Consider the following 20866-nt stretch of genomic DNA (forward strand, 5'->3'; position numbering starts at 1 on the left):
CCTTTCATCAAGGACGCCCAAATGAATATACCCCATACAAGATTTGTGTTGTTATTAAAATATCTTTTTCAAGATATTTTGAAAATAGCCGATCTACAAGCTCACAATGTGTGAATGTTATCGGTGCCCCAGTGGGGCTGCAGAGTTTGTTTGATTAACCCAGAACACAAGCAGATTGCTGTAATTTAACGTTCTCTATAACCAGCAATGTGTGAGTGATAATTCTGTGTATGAAATATAATTTTATTACAAGGCAACGCCGCTATTCAATAGAGGGAGAGAGCGTAAGATTGCATTGGGGATAATGGCTTGCACAGTCTTCTCTTAAAGGCAATGGCATCTGGCACATGATTGGTTTTATTATTGTAACGCCCAAACCACACCTAATCATCTATGCATAATGTAACGGGTAGTGCAAGTGTTTTAGGGATAAGGCTGGTGTCCGAAGATAGCAACTTCTGCACGGGAACGCCCCTTGCGCAATGCTAAATCCCCAAATAGTGGGTTTAGCCACTCTTGTGGCTAAAATAGGGCCCGAGCCCTATTTTTGTCCGAAGATCCTATAGCCAGTATTTGGGGATTTAGCATTGTGCAAGGGGCGTTCCCTTGCAAGAGAAGACTGAGCAAGCCATTATCCCCAGTGCAATAGCTCTCTCCCTCTCTGCCCAATGTGCCATGACCATGGAAGAGCGACGTTGCCTTGGAATAAAATTATATTTGATACACAGAAGTATTATTCACACATTGCTGGTTATAGAGAACTTTAAATTACAGCAATCTGCTTGTGTTCTGGATTAATCAGACAAACTCTGGAGCCGCACTGGGGTGCCGAAACATTGGACACTATACCCGCCGTTTGCTTTATACGCTGTAGCCTTTGATTGCCTTTGAACAAAACCACATTTGATCGATATAGGCTAATTATCACCCACATGTTGCTGATTATAGAGAATTTTGTATTATTGTAATCCGTTCATTATTTCCTGGGCGATGGATTAATGAAACTGAACGGAACGAATGGCATCGTGTGACGCGCGGCACAAATCATTGTCTGCTTTGAATCATCTGAAACACAATTGACATAAGGAATTGACACTCTCACTTCTGCTGATTATAGGAACATTTGAATCACAGAGATACGTGGAGAATTAGGAGAGAAGGAGACCTCTGAATGTTGTGCTGTTGTGCACCCAGCTCGACTCCCCCGACATGTACATTGCAGGCGCGCTCTAATAAACAAATTTGGTTTTAGAATCCACTATGGTCTTTCCCAAACGTGTTTGGGCAAGATAGCAATTTTAGGGAGAGCCCAACAACAACCTCCAGGCGCAAATAACGGAGTCGGCATAATGAATAGCGGGTATAGCGGCCGCAAGATACCGTTTAGGGACAGTGCCAGCTCCCTTGTGCGTAATTCACGGGTAGCGGGTAGTGCCAGCGGGTAAGGCACCGGCGAAAATAGAGCCCCTAGTGTTAAAGTGGTCAAACAGATTTTGGGCACGGTGGCACAGTCGGTAGCGCTGTCGCCTCACAGCTAGAAGGTCCTGGGTTTTAAAATTATAATCATTTTGCTGGGGACCCCCTGGAATCCCCTCAAGGACCCTTGGCGGTAGCCTGGGATCCAGCCTGCTTCGCTACGTTCGGCGGACTTTTTTTTCTCTCTTCGCTTCTCAGTCTGGAAAGCCTCCCATTGGGAGGTTTTGCAGAACTACACTGGAACTACATATGTTACGTTGGGCAACGTCGTTGCTGATTGGATGTTGTTCAAACGAATGACGAATCACAACGATCACACTGTTTTTTTGGTCCCGCCCCGCACCACAGACCAATCAGAAGCCCCAGGTTCGATTCGAAGCTTGTGGCATGTCCCGCCTCCCTTGGAGATAGGAGGCTTTCCAGACTGAGAAGCGAAGAGAGAAAAAAAAGTCTGCCGAACGTAGCGAAGCAGGCTGGATACCAGGCTACCTTGGCGGTTCCCAGACCCAACTTTGAGAACCACTGGTATAACCTACCTGTAACATGCATGTCATTTGTTGGGAGGAGGAGGACCTGGAGGAAACTCATGTGAACTGTGACTCCTCTGTGACTCCTCACAGAAAAGGCCCCAGTCGGCCCACAGTGGGATTCAATCCGAGGGAGGCAACAGTGCTAACCACCAAACCACCATAACACCCATGTTTAGTGTGAACCACTTTGAATTGCCTTGTCGTTGAAATGTGCTATCCAAATCAACTTTGCCTTGTCTTATAACATATACAATGCAACATATTGTAAAAGGGAAAGCTTTTAATAAATATTTAACCTGGGGTTGTATTATCCAAATATTGTCAATCATATTTTTCTGTTGCTTCTGTAGGCTAGTGAATGAGCAACTGGAAGTAGTGATTATCGCAAAACAGGACTCAAAAGCACATAAACAAGTGTGAACAAAACAGAGTCTGCCAATAAATAATGAAAAGAGTCTTGATACATTCTTTATTTCTGCCTATTTTCCCACTGGCAGAAGTAGCAGCACATACCGTTGGTGACCTAATGATTTCTGTTGTGGTAATATACAGTAACATAAAGTACCAGGACTCTTTTTTTCCCGGCTGAATCCGCTTTGTTCATGTTCATTTATGTTCTACAGCATGATTTTGAGAAGCCATACAATAAATAAATAAAATACATCACGTGGATGCACCTGGGAGGTATCATCAGTGTTGTAGCCTGGGGTCATCGGGTGTTTCGGGTCTCGCAACATACACCCTCTCCCAGGTGACCCAGCTGGGGTTGATCAAGCCCCGACTTACGTTGCAGTAGCTACCCACGGTCAGTCCTCAAGACAGGGCAAGGCAGGGCCCCTCAGTCCGCTTCTCCAGAACTACTCTGCCGGGACCGGGGGAGGCTCTGGCACTTGGAGGGACTAGGCTCTGTGGATGGCCTCCTGGCCGGGCTCCTCCTTTGTGTCACCAGGTCCAGGGCCTGAACGTTGCACCCGACTCCCCCGCTCCAAACATTTCACTCCGGCGTGATGGTGTCTTGGGCTGTGGTGGTACTGCAGGCTCCACTTGCGGCTTGCCTGAAAGGCCCTCCTTAAAGGCCTCACTGTGGGTTTGTTGGGCTTCTTCCTCACGGAAGACACAGGCTGGGGCGCCAACCCATACCCAAACAAATTAAATAGAATCTGCCCTCAGCCTGGCAGAGATAATAAAGTGGCATAATTAAAAAGCATACATTTTGGCATAAGGGTGGGACTAAAGGAAAGACCATGATGTCGTCAAAATCAGGGTTCATCCTGTAATATACTATATTGTGTTCAAAGCTTAAATGTTTATCCTGAGAGTGGCACTAGAGGAAAGGTTATGGGGTCACTCAAATGGCTTGGGCTCCTCCTCCAGGTAGAATGAAAGTGCACAGCGAAGTGTTGGATGGACGGACAGACCAACCAACCGACTGACCTACAATACAAAGTTGTTGAATGCTTTCTGATCAAACATCACAGGACCACAATGGAAATAAGCCCATTTTTGCTTTATTGTTTTTTAATTTGTATTTATTTTCTATCCTCAGTTATTTATGCATGTAATGGGTAATGACAGCAGTGCAGTATTTTTTTTATTTTATTGTCTAATCAAATGATTCATTCATTCAGCTCAATTTGATATAATGAATAAGCTTTATCCTGGGGGACTCCGGTCAACTAAGTATATTGTATACTTAGGAGAATAATATAGTATGACAGACCTGCACTCTTGGGCAATCTAATGGGTTGTCCTACTAAATCCCAATAAAAGAGCCTGTGCTATACATCTAATGACACGTCTCCACTGTGGTGGAGGAATAGGTAGGATAACTTATTGTGATCTTATCATCATTCTATTATGAAATAACTGTCTGTATTTGTTAATGGTAATATTGTTTTAGTTAGAGATGTGCTTAAATATTAACTTTTTTCTTTTATTATCAATTAACAGCATGATATAATCATGGTGACTAACACCTCGCTCATTAATGGAACATTACTGACAATGATACCATTAGACCTATCTCCTGCAATGATTTATCCAGCATTCATTTTTGGGACTCTTACATATCTATTCATTCTCTTTTGTAATTTGCTGTTATTAACAACCATTGCCATGAAAAGAACTCTGCATAAGCCAATGTTTATCCTGCTCTTCAACTTACCTATATGTGACATTATGGGTGCTACAGCTTTTTTCCCTCAGCTTGTGCTCAGCATCATATTACAGAACAGATCTATTTCCTTTCCTGCATGTTTTATCCAGGCTTTGCTCCTTCATCTTTACGGTACAGGAAATTTACTGTTCTTGACTGCCATGGCATATGATCGGTATGTTGCTATATGCTGGCCCTTGAGATATAACTCTGTCATGACTCAAAATACCCTGGTAAGAATTATTGTAATTGTATGGCTCATAGATTTCACCTTGATCTTATTGCTGCTTGGTCTGGTCACACGGTTAAAAATCTGCAGGAGGACTGTTGTGGATATGTACTGCAATAATCCATCTTTGGTGAAACTCCTTTGTGGAGACACTTCTGTGAATAACTACTATGGGTTGTTTATTACAGCTCTTATCCAAGGGGGATCATTGCTAGTGATCACTTTCACCTACATCCAGATTTTGATTACCTGCATAAAGAATAACCAGTCAGATGCCAGGGTGAAAGCCATCCACACATGTGGTACACATCTGGTAGTGTTCTTATTGCTAGAATTAAACACTGCCTGTACTCTGATTGCTCATCGTTTTGAAGAGGCATCACCTTACCTGAGAAGGGCATTAGGTGTGTCTATTTTGGTTTTCCCGCCTCTTGTGAATCCTCTTATATATGGACTACGAACAAAAGAAATTAAGAGAAATATGATGACCATGTTAAAAGAGAAATCTAAATGTATTTATAAAGGGAAATCCACCTGACAGTGATCAGAAACACAGACCTGGATGTTGGCTTTCATACTGCGTTACGCTGTACCTAACTTCAAATACATCCAAAATGCAGTGATCGAGCTCTTATATGCATGCATGTATCATGTTATCAGCTTAACCAGGACAAAACGAAGGTATTGGTCATTGGTGAGAAAGAGCAGAGAGAGGTGCTTTAGGTGTCTGCACACCTAAAAAAACTCGCTCTTAACATTGAAAGCCAGGCCAGAAATCTAGGGGTCATACTTGACTCAGATTAAAATTTTGAGATTCATATAGAAAATATAACCAAAAGCTCTTTTTTTTATCACCTCAGAAACATTGTTAAGGTGCAGCAGTTTCTCTCTCTGGCTGATACTGAAAAGCTGATGCATGACTTTATTACTAGTAACAGGTTATAGACTACTGTAACACTCTTTTAGCTGGTCTGCCAAAGAAAGCAATTGCAAAATGACAAACAATACAGAATGCTGCAGCACATGTCCTCATCAGGACTAAGCGCAGAGCACACATCACACCGGTAAGATCTCTGCATTGGCTACCTGTTACTTCTAGAATAGATTTTAAAATGATTTTATAAATCACTTAAAGACTGTGCACCAGTATACATGTCAGGTATGATCAAGAGGTATGAACCTAGCATAGGTCGCTGAGATCCTCTGGCACTGAATGTTTAGAAGTTCTAACTGTCAAGAGACATGGAGAGGCAGCTCTAGTTTGTATGCCCCCAAACTTTGGAACTCCCTGCCAGTCAATCTGAGAATGGCTGAATCAGTAGATATTTTTAAGTGTAATCTTAAAACATATATATTTTGCCTCGCTTATCGCAATGATTAATCTGATATTCTGTGGGTATTTTGCTCTTTCTTTTTTTGTGTAAAGCACTTCTATGTATGCCGGGTGCTATATAAATAAAGATCATAATCATAATTATGTCAATGTAACCCCATAATGTGTTATGTAGACATGGCTTATTGCAGTTTTAACACCGATGTTAAATACATGGCTGAATTAGACCCCCTTTATAAATGTGCTATAACACTGTAATTATACTGAAAAGCCTGTGATTTAATTCAGCGTTGTAATCAAAAGCACTGTATATTAATTAATGTATCTAATGTGAACCATAAATAGGAGATATTATGAAGGGCACCTTATGTATGCGATAAAGAAAATGGTGATCGGCTTAGGCACTGATATAAAGATATAAACGATCAATATTGATGCTTAAATGATTTAAGCATGTTCACATCATTCTACTGAGGTAAAAGTACTGAAATGTGTTAATATATATACTGCTGAATAAATACCACTGTTTAAAACACCTTTATAATTCATGCAATTAAAGGAAATTCAAACAGCAGATTATTTGTTGATTGTTTATTAAGGTGATTTTTAACACTTGCAGATAGATGGTCTGGTCCATACGTGTCAGCATTATAATAATATGCAGTTCATATCGATATGAAACTTCAATAGACATTCTGTATAATGACATATTAATTGACATTTTTTGGTTTAGCTTTTGGCAGGGTGTTATTCTTTGTATTAAATCAAATTATAACATTTTTGCTTGATGTTTTAGGTTGAATTTTCACTTGACATTTGTAACATTGAGTTACTTCAGCAGGCTGCACAGTTGTAAACTGTTAAACACAGGGTCAGTTCTCCCCTACATGTTCAGGTACATGAAGCTGTAATTTCATCGCAAGCTCGTTCAAAGATCAGCAGCGAATTAAAGTATATGCATCAGACACACAATCTGCCAATCACACTATACCTGTAAGTTAAAACTAATACAAAAGGGAGAGAAAAGTAAAACAAACAAACAAACAAACAAAAAGCAGGCTCATAATATGCCTACACTATGACCATTTTAAATATGAGGACCAAAGGTTTTCTAGAATAAAAGTAGGATTTTTGCTCCAAAGGAAGCGGGCTATAACATAAAAGTAGATTGTTTTGTGTATGGTATGCAGGCTTTAGGAATTACATTTTAAGTGTTTTTGGAGACTTTGTGCAGAGCAAAAACATAGAACTAAAAGTCAAGTCAATTTATTTATAAAGCACATTTAAAAGCAAATGTTGACCAAAGCAGTGCACAATGATTGATAACAAACTAAAAAGTGATGCTCCACAGAGCATAACTCTGCTAGGCCAGGTGGTCTACCCAGGGATATGTTTGTTCAATAAACCTTGAACTAAATATTTGATACTAATGTTAGTACTGAGGAACTGTTTTACATTTTCAACTTAATCTGTCCCTGGAAGGCAATTGGTTTTGTAGCAACACATACAGGTACTGTAGATACAAGACAACAAAATACACAAAGCCTACATACAGTAGGGTACATCAAATGGTGAACTCGTTGCAGGTTCGGTGTAAACAACAGTGGTCTCAGGTTGACCTTCCCAATCTTAGAATCACATAAAAAACTATTATCAGTGAAGAGAGGCTTCAAGAGAGGCAATATAGGGAGCTTAGTAAAAGGTACAGAAAAACAGCATGTTCAACATCGATAAAAGTTCTAGAACTGCGAACACCTGGATCTTACACTTTGTGACTGCCGGACCCCAGGTTGGATGGACACACCTCAGTCACCATCGCCCTCAACAACAGAGCACCCCCAAGGTTCATGATTTGCGGCATTTTGTTCAAAACGGGCCACTCCTGCAAACTTTAGATGTCAATCTTAGCCAATCAGGATGGAATATGAAAAATCAAACAGATCCGTCTTGATCACATGACTATAGAGATCATGTGTACCGATTTGCGTGAAATTTGGATAACATTTGAAGGAGTAACATATATATATTCTTTTACATAAGTCGGCCTCCTGGTGGCGCTATAAAAGGCAGATGTGAAAAATGCAGGGCAAAGGTGTTTCCTTGACTTCTAGGGAGTGCGCATTGTGACCACTGATTGACCAAGGTGTGATTAAGGTTATGTAATTTTGCTGTCATTAACCTTCCATTTCTCTGAAACAGGTCATGGGTTGCAGAAGAGAAGTGTACAATTTTGTACAGCCCGAGGATAATGTCAATTGACCTGTGCATAAAGCACAGGAAAGTTGTTTTGTTGTGTTTCCAATTACATTTTGTGTATGGTATGTGTTGTTGTGTATGTCAAAAAGGGTAAAGGAGGGTGGCACCCTGGCCTCTGCACATTCCTATGCTGTGTGCCCTGCCGGGTGTCAGGTCAAGGAGGGAAATAATATAATAGCAGATTGATATTGAGATACATAGTATAATGTTAAGTGACTTGTAGAAACTTTCATGTCGAAGTGTTGTAATGTTGCCGTTAATTTTTGTTAAATGGATATGCTTAGACTTATGGCAGAGTGACCAATACAGAGACACTTAAGTGTAAGGAAGGAGAGACAGTGACACGCACACACTCTCATACACAAGCACGCCACAAATTAGATAGTATAATAGTACAAATACAGTCGATAGTCCAGATAGTATAATTAAAGTCCAAAGCATAATACGGGCCAAAGACCTAAGTGAAAGACTTGCCACTAGACAATATTTACTACACAATTTTTTTTTTTTTTTATATCAAGGAGGGTGACTACACAATAAATTTGACTAGTACCCATATCACTCTCAGCCAGACAGGAACATACCATTGTTTCATGGGGTTTAATCAGAGTGATTCTTTAAAGACAGATGTAGTATTGAGAGACCAAACAGAGAGATTTTTACACGGCCCGACATCTATGCTGCCCAAGGCCACTGAACGACCCCAGAATACATAATAAGTTTGATAATTTAGATAATAAATGTTGATTTTGATAGTAATGTTGGGGGATGTAATCTGATCGTAGCGATCTCCCTGGCAGCTTTAGGCACATTAAATATGGGCTATCCCAATACACACCACAGAAACATTATATTGCCACCTGGGCCCCAATGCTGAACTTGACGAAGAACACCCCTGCACGATATCTACGCCCGACCTTTGACCTCAAGGAGGGTACGGATCTGACTGGCGCTTGGGGGTTGGGGCCCCTGTGTATAATACGGGGGGCTCCGGTCTCAGGCCCCAGGAGGGTACGGACCCGGGGGGCTCGGGAGTGGGACCTCCGCCTCTTAGCTCATTCAGTGCCAAGTACATTCGTTAATGGCACTGGATGGGTTGGGGGGGGGGCCTAGTCTTGGGCTCTGTCGGAACCTCCTCCTCCGGGCTCGGAAAAGTGACCACCTCAACCAGAGGAATTGGAGAAGAAACCAAACATGCACACAGAGAAATAGATAAATGATTTTTTTTTAAAATATATATATATTACACATGTTAGAATAGTTGCTTGTAAAGGAAAACTCAGTGGGAATGCCCCACTGAGGGACCCTAAGTTTAGCAATGCAATATGGAATCAAATGATGTAATTGTCCCCAATAAGAGCTCATGTCCAGATGGTAGGTTTGGGACTGCCCCAGCCTAGTTCAGAGTTTCCCCTTCAAAGAAAAGGGTTTTCCTCGGCTCACATGACTCAAAAAGAGAATAATGGGACCTGATTTTTTAAACATGAAATATGTTATGCAAGTGGATAATTTCTATAAAGTACTGTTTAAGTGTTTAATCTTGTGTTGTTGTGGGTACTAAATTCGTACCCAAGGAGGGCTTGATGGTCCATTGTGGAACCTTGGGCCGTCAACCTTTACTTTATAGAGTGCAGTCAGAAGACAGGCCTTGATAGCCACAGCGTTGATATACTGAATGTAATAGATAAGAACTTCAGAATTCTCCAGGCGCTCAACCGAACGCTTGTTTGCATGCAGACTTAGATGTGGAGCGAATTGCCTTCGTGATATATCAGGTCGTATTGTTTTAATATCATTAATTTGCTGTTCTTTTATTCACATAGTATAGAGGGAATCTCCCTTGTTTGTCAATAAAGATGCCTTGCGCATGTAAAAGGTAATTTCTGTGTATGTCGTCTATAAACTGGACTTTAGGGTTTATTGAACCAAGAGTGACAGGTCTGTCACGGCACATCAGCATACAAAGTTTTACACAGATCGGTGGAGTTATAGGTAAAAACACAAATCGGCCTGTTATAGCGCTAACATGAGGCTGATTTGAAAATGTTCAAGTTCTCGGCCTAGTGGGAATGTGCGTGCAAAATTTCACGGAAATTGCACGCTGTGTTCATGATCTGAGGCATTTTGTTCAAAACGGAGCACTCCTGCAAACTTTGGAAGCCAATCTTAGCCAATCAGGATGGAATATAAAAAATCTGAAAAATCCATTTAGTTTAATGACTATAGATACAGTGTACCGATGTGTGTGATGTTTGGACAAAATCTGTTGGAGTACTGTAAAGAAAATCATCCAAGAATCGGCCTCCTGGTGGCGGGCAGAGGTTCTGCTCTGACATCCAGGGAGTGTGAGTGTATGCTCAGTTTCGCTTCCAGACGGCCAGACGGCCGGCCGGACGGACAGGGTGCAAAACATAGTCTCGGCCATGCCATCGGCCTGGCAAAGACAATACCTCAAGGGGATACAAAATAAAGTACACCTCCACTGTACTCACTGTCGTTGTGACCTGGAATAGCTATAACTCCATCATGAAAGTTTGCTGATGACACAGTCGTGGTACAATCAGTGACGAGAAGGCCGCAGAGGAGCCACACCTGTCACAAAGCCACTACAGAGAGACACATAAATAGCTTTTTCCGTCAGAGCCCATCTACAGTATTTCATTGGCAGTATCTATTACATTTCTTTATTCGGCATAGGATATCTATTTCACCAACATCTCTTGTTCTAGTACATCTTTCAAGATCGTTGCCTTGTGCTTTGAGGTTTTGACCCAGTTTGATGGAAATCTGACCATTCCGTTATGAGGATCTGCCTAGGATAAGGATAATTCCTTTTAACAGGACGTTCATGAAAGTCCTTGCGGGCTTGTTTCCTAACAAACAAACACTGACAGGAACCATTAAAATATCCTGACATGCAAGCAAAACCCAAGCACATTGCTCTAAGTGTCAGGGTAGAACCAAGGTTACCCAAATGTCACTTAATATACGTACAGTAAATGTATTTTTTTGCCCCATATAAACAAATGCAAAATTCATGCAAGCTGGCTATACTGACTTATATTTTTCAAACCATGGTCTCTTGTGACAAACTCTTGATTAATGTTCTTCAGACAACAATCTCTAGATCCACTTTTCTTCTCAACACCTCATTGGACCCAAGAGAGCTTTGTGTGGTGGCATAACTTCTAGTGTAGCACTGTTATAAAGCCACAAGTACAGAGCTGCTGGAGGAGCAACAATACAGCGATTTTATTTTTGTCTTCAACACAGTAGCATTGACGTTTTGGTGCAAAACTGTTATTTCCGTAAATGATCATTTAGGAACAGACTTTCATGTCGGAGTTAAATGAAATGATAATGTTATAAAGTGGAGACAGTGAGAGAAGTGAAGAAATCTGACATACTTTATTCTAGAAATCATTTGGTGAGATATCTTGCAAGAATATAATTATGTATGGGTTCCCAATGTCAACAGCAGTGATTCATTTATGTAACTGATTTTGTAATATTATCTACATCAATCACTCCACATCTGTTTCCTAAAATTGTGATGTATTAACTGTTAACATGTTGTGACAATATACTGTATATATATATTTTTTTAATTTTAGGCTGGAATAATGGTGGACTACTACAACACATCATTTTCTTTGACACTGCAAGGCTTCGAACTCTCCCCTGAAGGTGTATTTCCTGCATTTCTTTTTGCAACTCTAAGTTACATGGTTATACTTTTCTGTAACCTTGTTCTAATCCTGACCATTGTCCTTAACAAGAGCCTTCACCAGCCCATGTATCTTCTATTGCTGAATCTTCCCATCAATGATCTCATAGGCTCAACAGCCCTCTTTCCTCAGGTCATCAAAGAAATACTCTTGGACACCAAGACCATGCATTTCTCTGCCTGTGTGGCCCAAGCTTTTTTCATTCACATTTATGGGGTAGGTGCTGTGTTCATTTTGACTGCTATGGCCTATGATAGATATATTGCCATATGTTTGCCATTGAAATATACCACTATTATGACAAATTCCTACATGATGAAAATAATCACCATAGTATGGCTCCTGAATTTGCTTTTGATGGGCGTGCTCTTTATCCTTCTGTTGCGTTTACCGCGCTGTAGATCTGCGATAACACACCCTTACTGTGACAACCCGTCCTTGTTGACTCTGGTATGTGCAAACACAACCATCAATAACATTTATGGTCTTTTTTTACTTGCTGTGTTACAGGTGATAAGCAATGGGACAATTCTGTATACATATCTTCAGATCCTTATTGCATGTTTTAGAAGCAAACGGCCTGATACAAGGGCCAAAGCACTGCAGACCTGCGCGACACATTTAATTGTCTTCCTTCTCTTGGAGTGTCTGGGCCTTTTTACAATTATATCATACAGACTGAAGAATATTTCACCACATGTGAGGAGGTTCATAGGGGTCTCGACATTAATTTTCCCTCCAACATTAAATCCAATCATTTATGGTCTGAAAACAAAAGATATCAGGAATAAAGTAGTCCACTTTTTTAGCAAAACCATATTTTCCCTCTAGTGTATAGAGTACATTCATATATTGTTGTATTTTACACTGCCTGAAGGAACAGGTATTAGTGGCAGAAAACTGAATGTATATAGTATATGTAGTGATACCTGTACATATTGTGTTCTTGTCTTGTATTATTCACTTATGCCAATTGTGAGCTTGCACTTATGTACGTGTTGACGTGAGATGTGATACTGCATGATATCACCAAAACAAATTAATATATGCACACTGTATTGTGATTAAAAATATTGACCAAGCTGATACGTCACTAGTTTATTTTCCCTCTCTTTTCTTTTCTTCACTCCCCTATTTTGTTTGTGCTCTTTTCATCATGAATTCTGATTCCATATTGATTACTTACTTTGCAGCAATACACAATTGATTTACTTGAGCTTTCTATGAGGCTATGATGAATTATTTCATTGTTTATTTTCTGATAAACTACTTATAAATAAGTGCATGTTATGGAGTGCTGCACACGGAGTGCTCTTTATTTATTTATTTTTAAATTTTTATCCCACGATTTTGTGACCCCTATTTTTTCACCCTAGTGCCAATGCCTAAGCGTGTAATACTGTTCACCCTCAGTGTTAAATAATCTGATTCTTCTACAAAGTGAAGGTACTTTTAAGGTCTGTTGTGATATTTTATTTTCATGTATTATTCTTATTCTTATTATTAATTTAGTTATTTTTTTGTTTGTTTGTTTTAGGATACCCTTAATAAATGTCTTGTACCACTGTAATGCTTAAAACGATTTGTTGATCTTCTGAAAAGATGGGAAAATAGCAACACTCAAAGAACAAGAAAAACAAAGAGAGAAATCACCTAATTTCTTCTTTTCTTTTTTTGTACAGTAAAAAAACATACGGCGATGCATTTTAGCACATTTAGCTTTCATCTGAGCATCTCTCTGAGGTCTTCTTTTCCTCCCATGATAAAATAAAACAAAAGAATTGGTGTCAAAATGTTCTGGTCTGGTGACAAATAAATAACCATTTCATACAGTGTTGTTAGTGTCAGTCATTTTGAAGGGGAAAATAAGGGATGACACAGGATTCAACTTGATCAAAGTCCGGTTTGGTGCGAGGACATCATATACTGCAGGTCACTGAGCACAGTATCATGCCAGGCCAACAACATCCACCCTGGTATCTCAGCCAGTAACCCCTTGTTCCCTATTTCATACATTCATTCATCATGTGACGCCGACAGTCGTGGAAAAAGTACTGATTTGTATACTTAAGTAAAAGTAGCAATACCACAACACTCTGTTACAAGTAAAATGCCTATCAAAACCTTACCTAAGTAAAAGTACAAAAGTATTACCATCAAAATGTTAATTTACCAAATTCCTGTCTTGAATATAAAACTCTGAAACCAAGCTATATTCAACTGCCGATAAGTAAAAAACAGCACATGCTAGAAACTAACTCTCTTTTGAGATATTTCGTGTAATTTTAGTCAAAACACAACATAGAGTCTTCAAAGATAGGGCAAAATGCTCAATCTCTGGCACTGGGCTGACACTTCACAACTGATCTTTGAATGTAAAACTCTGTAAAAAAAAATACTTTCTGAGGTGTTTGTTTGCGTGTTTTTTTTGTAATTAGTTTGATAACAACTATGGTTCACATATCTGATACCACGGAGGAGAAAAATAAAAGGCTACAGAGAGTTTTCTGCTCCAGAGAGCATCTTTCACTAAAAGCCTGTTTTCTCAGGTTTCCATTTGAAAAGGGCTGATTTAGCTGAAACCAAGCTATATTCAACTGCCGATAAGTAAAGAACGGCATATGCTAGCAACTCACTTTTAAAGTAGACAGCCACACCTCTCTTTTGAGATGTTTTGTGTAATTTTTGTCAAAACACAACATATTCTGTGAGTCTTCAAAGATGGGGAAAAAATGTTCAGAATCTCTGGCACTGGGCTGACACTTTACTGAAAAACTCTGGCAGTCAAAGAGTTAACTAGTCCGGAATATTTGTGCAATGTATTAGTCCACGTTTTTCTATAAAGAAGTGTTATAATCCCGTCTGTGGCCGAACACCATTTCCCCCCCTCGTTTACTTCCTGTACATTGAGTGTAATTCCGGCTTTCACCGGATGTGCCCCGTCACTACCGCCCATTGGGAACTTCCGACAGAATCGGCCACAGACGGGATTAAAACACTTCTTAATTGAAAATATGGACTAATACATTGCACAAATACTCCGGACACCTAGTTAACATAAATGGGCCACCTTATATTTTGCATTTGTAAATTTTTCGAGAAATACGGGCTTTACTGGTGACATTCCAGGGCAAACAGGGGGGTTGTCGCTGGTTGCTGTCTTTCGTTCTATTGACAGGTGAAAGCATGGCAACAAAGGTGATCAAAAGAGTAAACCAGAGAACCAGATTTATGGGCAGAGTTTCCTCTTCTCTCAACAAGGGTGACCTCAGGACCCTTTCAGGGGCACTGATTCAGACCCTTTTTGACTATGCTTGCACCTCTTGGTATATACTCCAACATCTCAATGTCACTCTTCAGTGTCGTATATTGGCCTTTATTTGCTTATATTTTATGAACAGTATGCAAGTCAAAAGCAGATGAAACCTTGCTAAAAGTTAAGAAGAATAATGCGTTGATTCCGACCCAGCCTGGCGTCTGCTAATCAAGGGACTCTGCTAGGTCTTTTGTTAACCTGAGAGACAACAGGCCTGGCCTTTGTCTTCTCTTCCTGAACACACCTCGACGGCAGGATGACACTGATCAAAGGAGTTGATCTTCTAGGTGGGGGGATTCTCACTGACCACCACCCACATGTGAACCTACAGTATAAAGAGTTGACTGAATTGTGACTTGTGAGTGAGTGCTGTCTCCACACGCCGTGAGGCTGGGGGAGGACAGGGGCTCCCTGCCCCTGGAAGCTGTTGCTATGTTGATGCTGAATAAATGAATGATTCTGAATCTGGACGTCTTCTTCTACACTTTCTTTTAAGCAGCTAGGCCTGGTAACCCGCAGTCTAGTTAAGCCTTAATTGACCACATCAGCTTCAAACCTCCGAAAACAAACTGATTCGACTACTTCTCGGACTGGGGCCCATGACCCACCTTTCTCCCACTCATTTTGCCAGCCTAGGCTGGCTCAGGATAGAAACAACAAGTTAAACAACTAAAAATGGGATTGGTCTTCAAAATTGTAAATGCAAATTTGCCCGAAATGCCCCCTATACGCACATATCTGACCTCCAAAAAGCTAGCGACACCCACAGTCACAAAACTAGAGGGAGTGTTTGTACATAGTGTTATTTTTTCTGTATTTTTGTGTTGATATTTTGGTGCTACTATATATGACTAGGAATTGAATACCAAGGACCTCAATGGAAACAAGACCGCAACAACCTTTTTGGACAGACCTTTTAGTCAAAGTATTTTAAATGTAATTGTGCCGTTTTACATTTTGCCTAATAAAATATTCAATCAAATAGCCCTGTGATTAGATCTTTAGCACATGGTCGCCACGGGTGGACGCACTGTAGGCCAAGTCAGGCACGTGCCTTACCTCGAATACACTGAACCTTCCCTCCGCCAGACAGCTTTTTGTGTATAGTCACTATTATGAATCTCGCCCCCTATACTTAAGGCCGACAAACAGCTTATACACATCCATTCTCTCTCTACGTCCTGCGTGTCTGGAGGATGTTGAGTCTTTTGAGCCAATGTGTATTCTCAGAATCCCTTTTCACACTCGAGTGTGAAATGTACGTGTCTGTCTGTCTGTGTCCCTCATTCACAGAACCGGTTTTCTACGTCATGACATAAGCCCACAATATAAACACCACACACACAATGTCCAGGCTGGACTCGTTCTCTTGATTCATTTTTGATTCTTGAGACAGCAGAGAGACAGCAATGGCACCGGCGTAAAAAAAAAAGTTCGTCCGGAGCAAACTCATCGACGCGAGGACGCCTAAACGCTACACGGCCGCCACCGCCTAAACCGCATTCAGGACGAGCTGCTTGAGGCTGCAGCATCAGTCCTGCTTGGTAAAATAAAAGCTGAACTCAGTGGACAATATTTTGCAATAGGCCTACTCGCGGATGAGTATAAAGATCTTTCCAAACGGGAACTAGTTGCAGTTTGTATTCGATTCATGGATGGAGGACTCATCAAAGAGCGGGCAGTATAGGATTTATTGACACCGCGGATTTGACTGCACGGGGCTGGGGCATCACAAAAAAGTGAATTTTGGAAATTATTGAACCCCCTCGAGTTGGATCAAAAACTGTGTTGGGCTTTGCTGCTATACTGTGATGGAGAATCTATCATGTCGGGGTACAAGTGCACAAGCGCTCCTAAAAGAAACCTTTCCGAGCGCAGTTTATGTACAATGCAATTCTCACTGACTAAATGTAGTGCTTTGCACAGTAGCCAAAGCATCCCTGGATAGCAATACATTGCCAGCTTTGTTTTTGTGTATCAAGTGTCCCCCCCCCCTTTTCTCTCTCATGTACATTATATCTGACTGGTGGTCGCATTAGGCCTACACTGCAACCACACTGTCAGCTGCGGCCCGTCAATAAAGGGCGCTAGTGCGCCGCACCACCTCTCCTAAACCTAGATTTCCTTGAATAAATATTACTGTTGAGTTATGCTCTCATTTGTAATAATTATTTGTTTTATAAGAGGCAAACTTAATGATGACTTTTCTTTATGTTGTATACTTATGTTGTATACTTTATGTTGTTTGATTATTGACACTGACACGATTGATTGAACGATGCCATCTGTGATGGGCGTGTATTATGGAGCTGATTTGGGTGTGGTGTGTGTTCAATAACAAGGAAGTATGACATAAGATGTCATGTGTAGACGGGTGACAGTGTGAAGCAGGTCAGTCCCTGTACGTCTGTGGGAGTTTTTTTTTGCGAGGTCAGGCATGTAGTGGGTATAGTGGGATGTGTGATGCTTGTGTTTTCTGCCATGTAGTTGATTGATTTGGCCAGCATTGGTAATGCAAGACATGAGTTACAAGAATATGTAGTTGTTACCTGATAAGAAGTTGTTTAGAATTTGTTATTACATTTGTAATGTTTAAATTACAATTGATTGGGATTCTATTGCAATATTTAACTATTAAGAATTGGTACAGTAAAACATCTTGGTAATAAGCACAGATGGACCTGAGGAGGTGTGGTACAAGAATCAATATATCAACCAATAACAGTTATTGGTTGATATATTGATTCTTGTGTTTCTCAACCTTTTTGGTGCCAAGGCACACCTGGCATAGCCAAAAGATCCCAGGGCACACCTAGATATACGGTGTGTGTTTGTGTGTGTGTGTGTGTGTGTGTGTGTGTGTGTATATTAGGGCTGACCCAAATAACTTGAATATTCGAAGCTTCGTTCGATGGCACAAGATTAGAACTTTTTTTTTTTAATCGAGTAATTGGCCGTTTTTTAAATTTGATATTTTTTTCTCCAAACATGTACAAATGCAAAATATAAGGTGCTTACCCGCTTGCCCCAAATGTTAACTAGGTGTCCGGAGTATTTGTGCAATGTATTAGTCCATATTTCTCAATAAAGAAGTGTTTTAATCCCGTCTGTGGACGAACGCCATTTCCCCCCCTCGTTTAATTCCTGTTTACATTGAGTGTAATTCCGGCTTTCACCGGATGCGCACCGTCAGTACTGCCCATTGGGAACCATTTGAACCAACGTTTTGACCAAACAATTGGTCGAAACATTGTGTTTGTGTGTATGCAGAACATATTTTCGGAGCTTTCAGCTGTTGTGCGTTCTTTTTTGTCTTTTTTCTTCTTTGTCTTCTTTACGCTTTTACTTAGCCTACTTTGTCCTGCACCAGCTTTTTCTATGAACTACTTAACCACAACAAACCCATGGGAAATGTTACTGTCTCTAACCTATTGGCACAACATGACCAGGGAATGTACTGGCACATAGGAAACAGAACTATGTGTAAGAACCTTTACAGAGGCCAGTCTCACTTTCTAGTTTGTGTTTTCCTCCATCTGCTTTAAAACTCCAATGAGAGAGCCTCATTATCAGTTACTCTGATACTATTAAAACTAACTCTACATACTAGGATACAGACTTGTATGCAGGCACACACTAGCAGGCATGCACAGTGTGCAGGCGTGCGCGAGCGCGCGCGCGCACACACACACACACACACACACACACACACACACACACACACACACACACACACACACACACACACACACACAGTGATGAGCTGTGGATTTTTGAACTAGGGGGGCTATATTTTCTGACGTCACGTGCACGCGCACGTGCACGCATGTGCACATAGCCAATCAGCTCAGTGCTAGTTGAAATACTGTATTCAACATGTGATTTTTAATGTAATTATATCTTATTATTTAGTTGCATTGTTAATTTGTTGTTTTTATTTTTGTTTCAATTAATTAATTATTTTATTTTCCTTTTAGTTTCATATAAAAGCCCTTTACATAGACTCACCCAGACACCCACACATAAGTACTTAAAATAATCAGACAACTTGTCTTTGTCTTGTCTCAGAGAACTGGGTCCTCTTCTAAGCGATCCCCTTCACACTCTGCAGTGCAGAGACTGTTGTCTCTCATTGTGAGAGGAATGTACACATTCAATTCAAGTCCATGGCTTTTTTCGAGTAGCCTATGCAAAGCAGCCAGGTAGACGCTATTGAGAACGGCTCGCCGCTGACGGCGCGAACCTTGAGAGGCTATTGTTTAAACTTTAAGGTGTTAAGACCGCAGCTGACGGTGCGTGCTCGCGCGTGCATGTGGAGCTCCCAGCCCCCCAGCCAGCGCCAGAACTAAGGGGTCGCCCCCCCATAGCACCCCCTACAGCACACACACCTGTGGATGGTCATGTTAGGTGCCGGTGTTGGCAAGGGCAGAGAAATGTTGACTTCTGTTCAGCTGTCCTAGGAGAGCTGTACGTCGTACCAAAGCCAATCGGCACCCAGGACACCTTTGAATCAATCACAAAGTCTACCAATCACCACACAACCAGGCTGCATCAGACACACAATCTGCCAATCACACTATACCTGTAAGTTGCAACTAAGACAAAAGGGAGAGAAAAGAAAAACAAACAAACAAACAAACAAAAAACAGGCTCATAATATGCCTACACTATGACCATTTTAAATATGAGGACCAAAGGTTTTCTAGAATAAAAGTAGGATTTTTGCTCCAAAGGATAACATCAAAGTAGATTGTTTTGTGTATGGTATGCAGGGGTTAGGAATTCAATTTTAAGTGTTTTTGGAGACTTTGTGCAGAGCAAAAACATAGAACTAGAAGTCAAGTCAATTTATTTATAAAGCACATTTAAAAGCAAATGTTGACCAAAGCAGTGCACAATGATAACAAACTAAAAAGTGATGCTCCACAGAGCACATCTCTGCTAGGCCAGGTGGTCTACCCAGGGATATGTTTGTTCAATAAACCTTGAACTAAATATTTGATACTAATGTTAGTACTGGGGAACTGTTTTATATTTTCAACTTAATCTGTCCCTGGAAGGCAATTGGTTTTGTAGCAACACATACAGGTACTGTAGATACAAGACAACAAAATACACAAAGCCTACATACAGTAGGGTACATCAAATGGTGAACTCGTTGCAGGTTCGGTGTAAACAACAGTGGTCTCAGGTTGACCTTCCCAATCTTAGAATCACATAAAAAACAATTGTCAGTGAAGAGAGGCTTCAAGAGAGGCAATATAGGGAGCTTAGTAAAAGGTACAGAAAAACAGCATGTTCAACATCGATAAAAGTTCTAGAACTGCGAACACCTCGCAGATCTTACACTTTGTGACTGCCGGACCCCAGGTTGGATGGACACACATCAGTCACCATCGCCCTCAACAACAGAGCACCCCAAGGCTGAGTGCAGAGCCCTGCAGCATGGCCGTGCAGTGGTTAGTATGTTGCCTCACAGCAAGAGGGTCTTAGGTTTGGCCTTTCTGTGTGGAGTTTGCACGTACTCCCCATGTTTGCGTTGAGTTTCACTCCGGATACTCCGGTTTCCTCCCACACCAAAAGACATGCATGTTGTTACTCATAATCCTGCCAGTGCCCGCTGCACAGTGGGTGCTCACTGCTCCTTACCAGTTAGGATGTGTCAAATGCAGAGGACAAACTTAAAAAAGTGCTGCTCGGAGCACAGGTCTCCGCCAGGTCAGGTAGGTTATTGTGGGCCAATATGCGTAAAAAATTTGGATAACATTTGAAGGAGTAACATATATATTTTTTTTACGTAAGTCGGCCTCCTGGTGGCGCTATAAAAGGCAGATGTGGAAAAT

At 40.9% G+C, this 20866-nt stretch overlaps 2 protein-coding genes across 2 annotated transcripts; both read left to right on the forward strand.

Annotated features, from left to right (window-relative positions):
* Positions 1–3968: 3968 nt before the first annotated feature.
* LOC308085166 (olfactory receptor 52B2-like) lies at positions 3969–4928 on the forward strand (the record flags this gene model as incomplete). Its single annotated transcript, XM_080428251.1, has 1 exon — positions 3969–4928. The coding sequence occupies one exon, from the start codon at positions 3969–3971 to the stop codon at positions 4926–4928; it is 960 nt and encodes a 319-aa protein (XP_080284377.1).
* A 6674-nt stretch (positions 4929–11602) lies between these two features.
* LOC308085859 (olfactory receptor 52B2-like) lies at positions 11603–12538 on the forward strand (the record flags this gene model as incomplete). Its single annotated transcript, XM_080429171.1, has 1 exon — positions 11603–12538. One exon carries the CDS (start codon positions 11603–11605, stop codon positions 12536–12538), a length of 936 nt encoding a protein of 311 aa, XP_080285297.1.
* Between the last annotated feature and the right edge of the window lie 8328 nt (positions 12539–20866).

This window comes from Gymnoscopelus braueri (genome assembly GCF_963280865.1).
Source record: "Gymnoscopelus braueri genome assembly, chromosome: 5".
In the NCBI taxonomy this organism is placed as follows: domain Eukaryota; kingdom Metazoa; phylum Chordata; class Actinopteri; order Myctophiformes; family Myctophidae; genus Gymnoscopelus; species Gymnoscopelus braueri.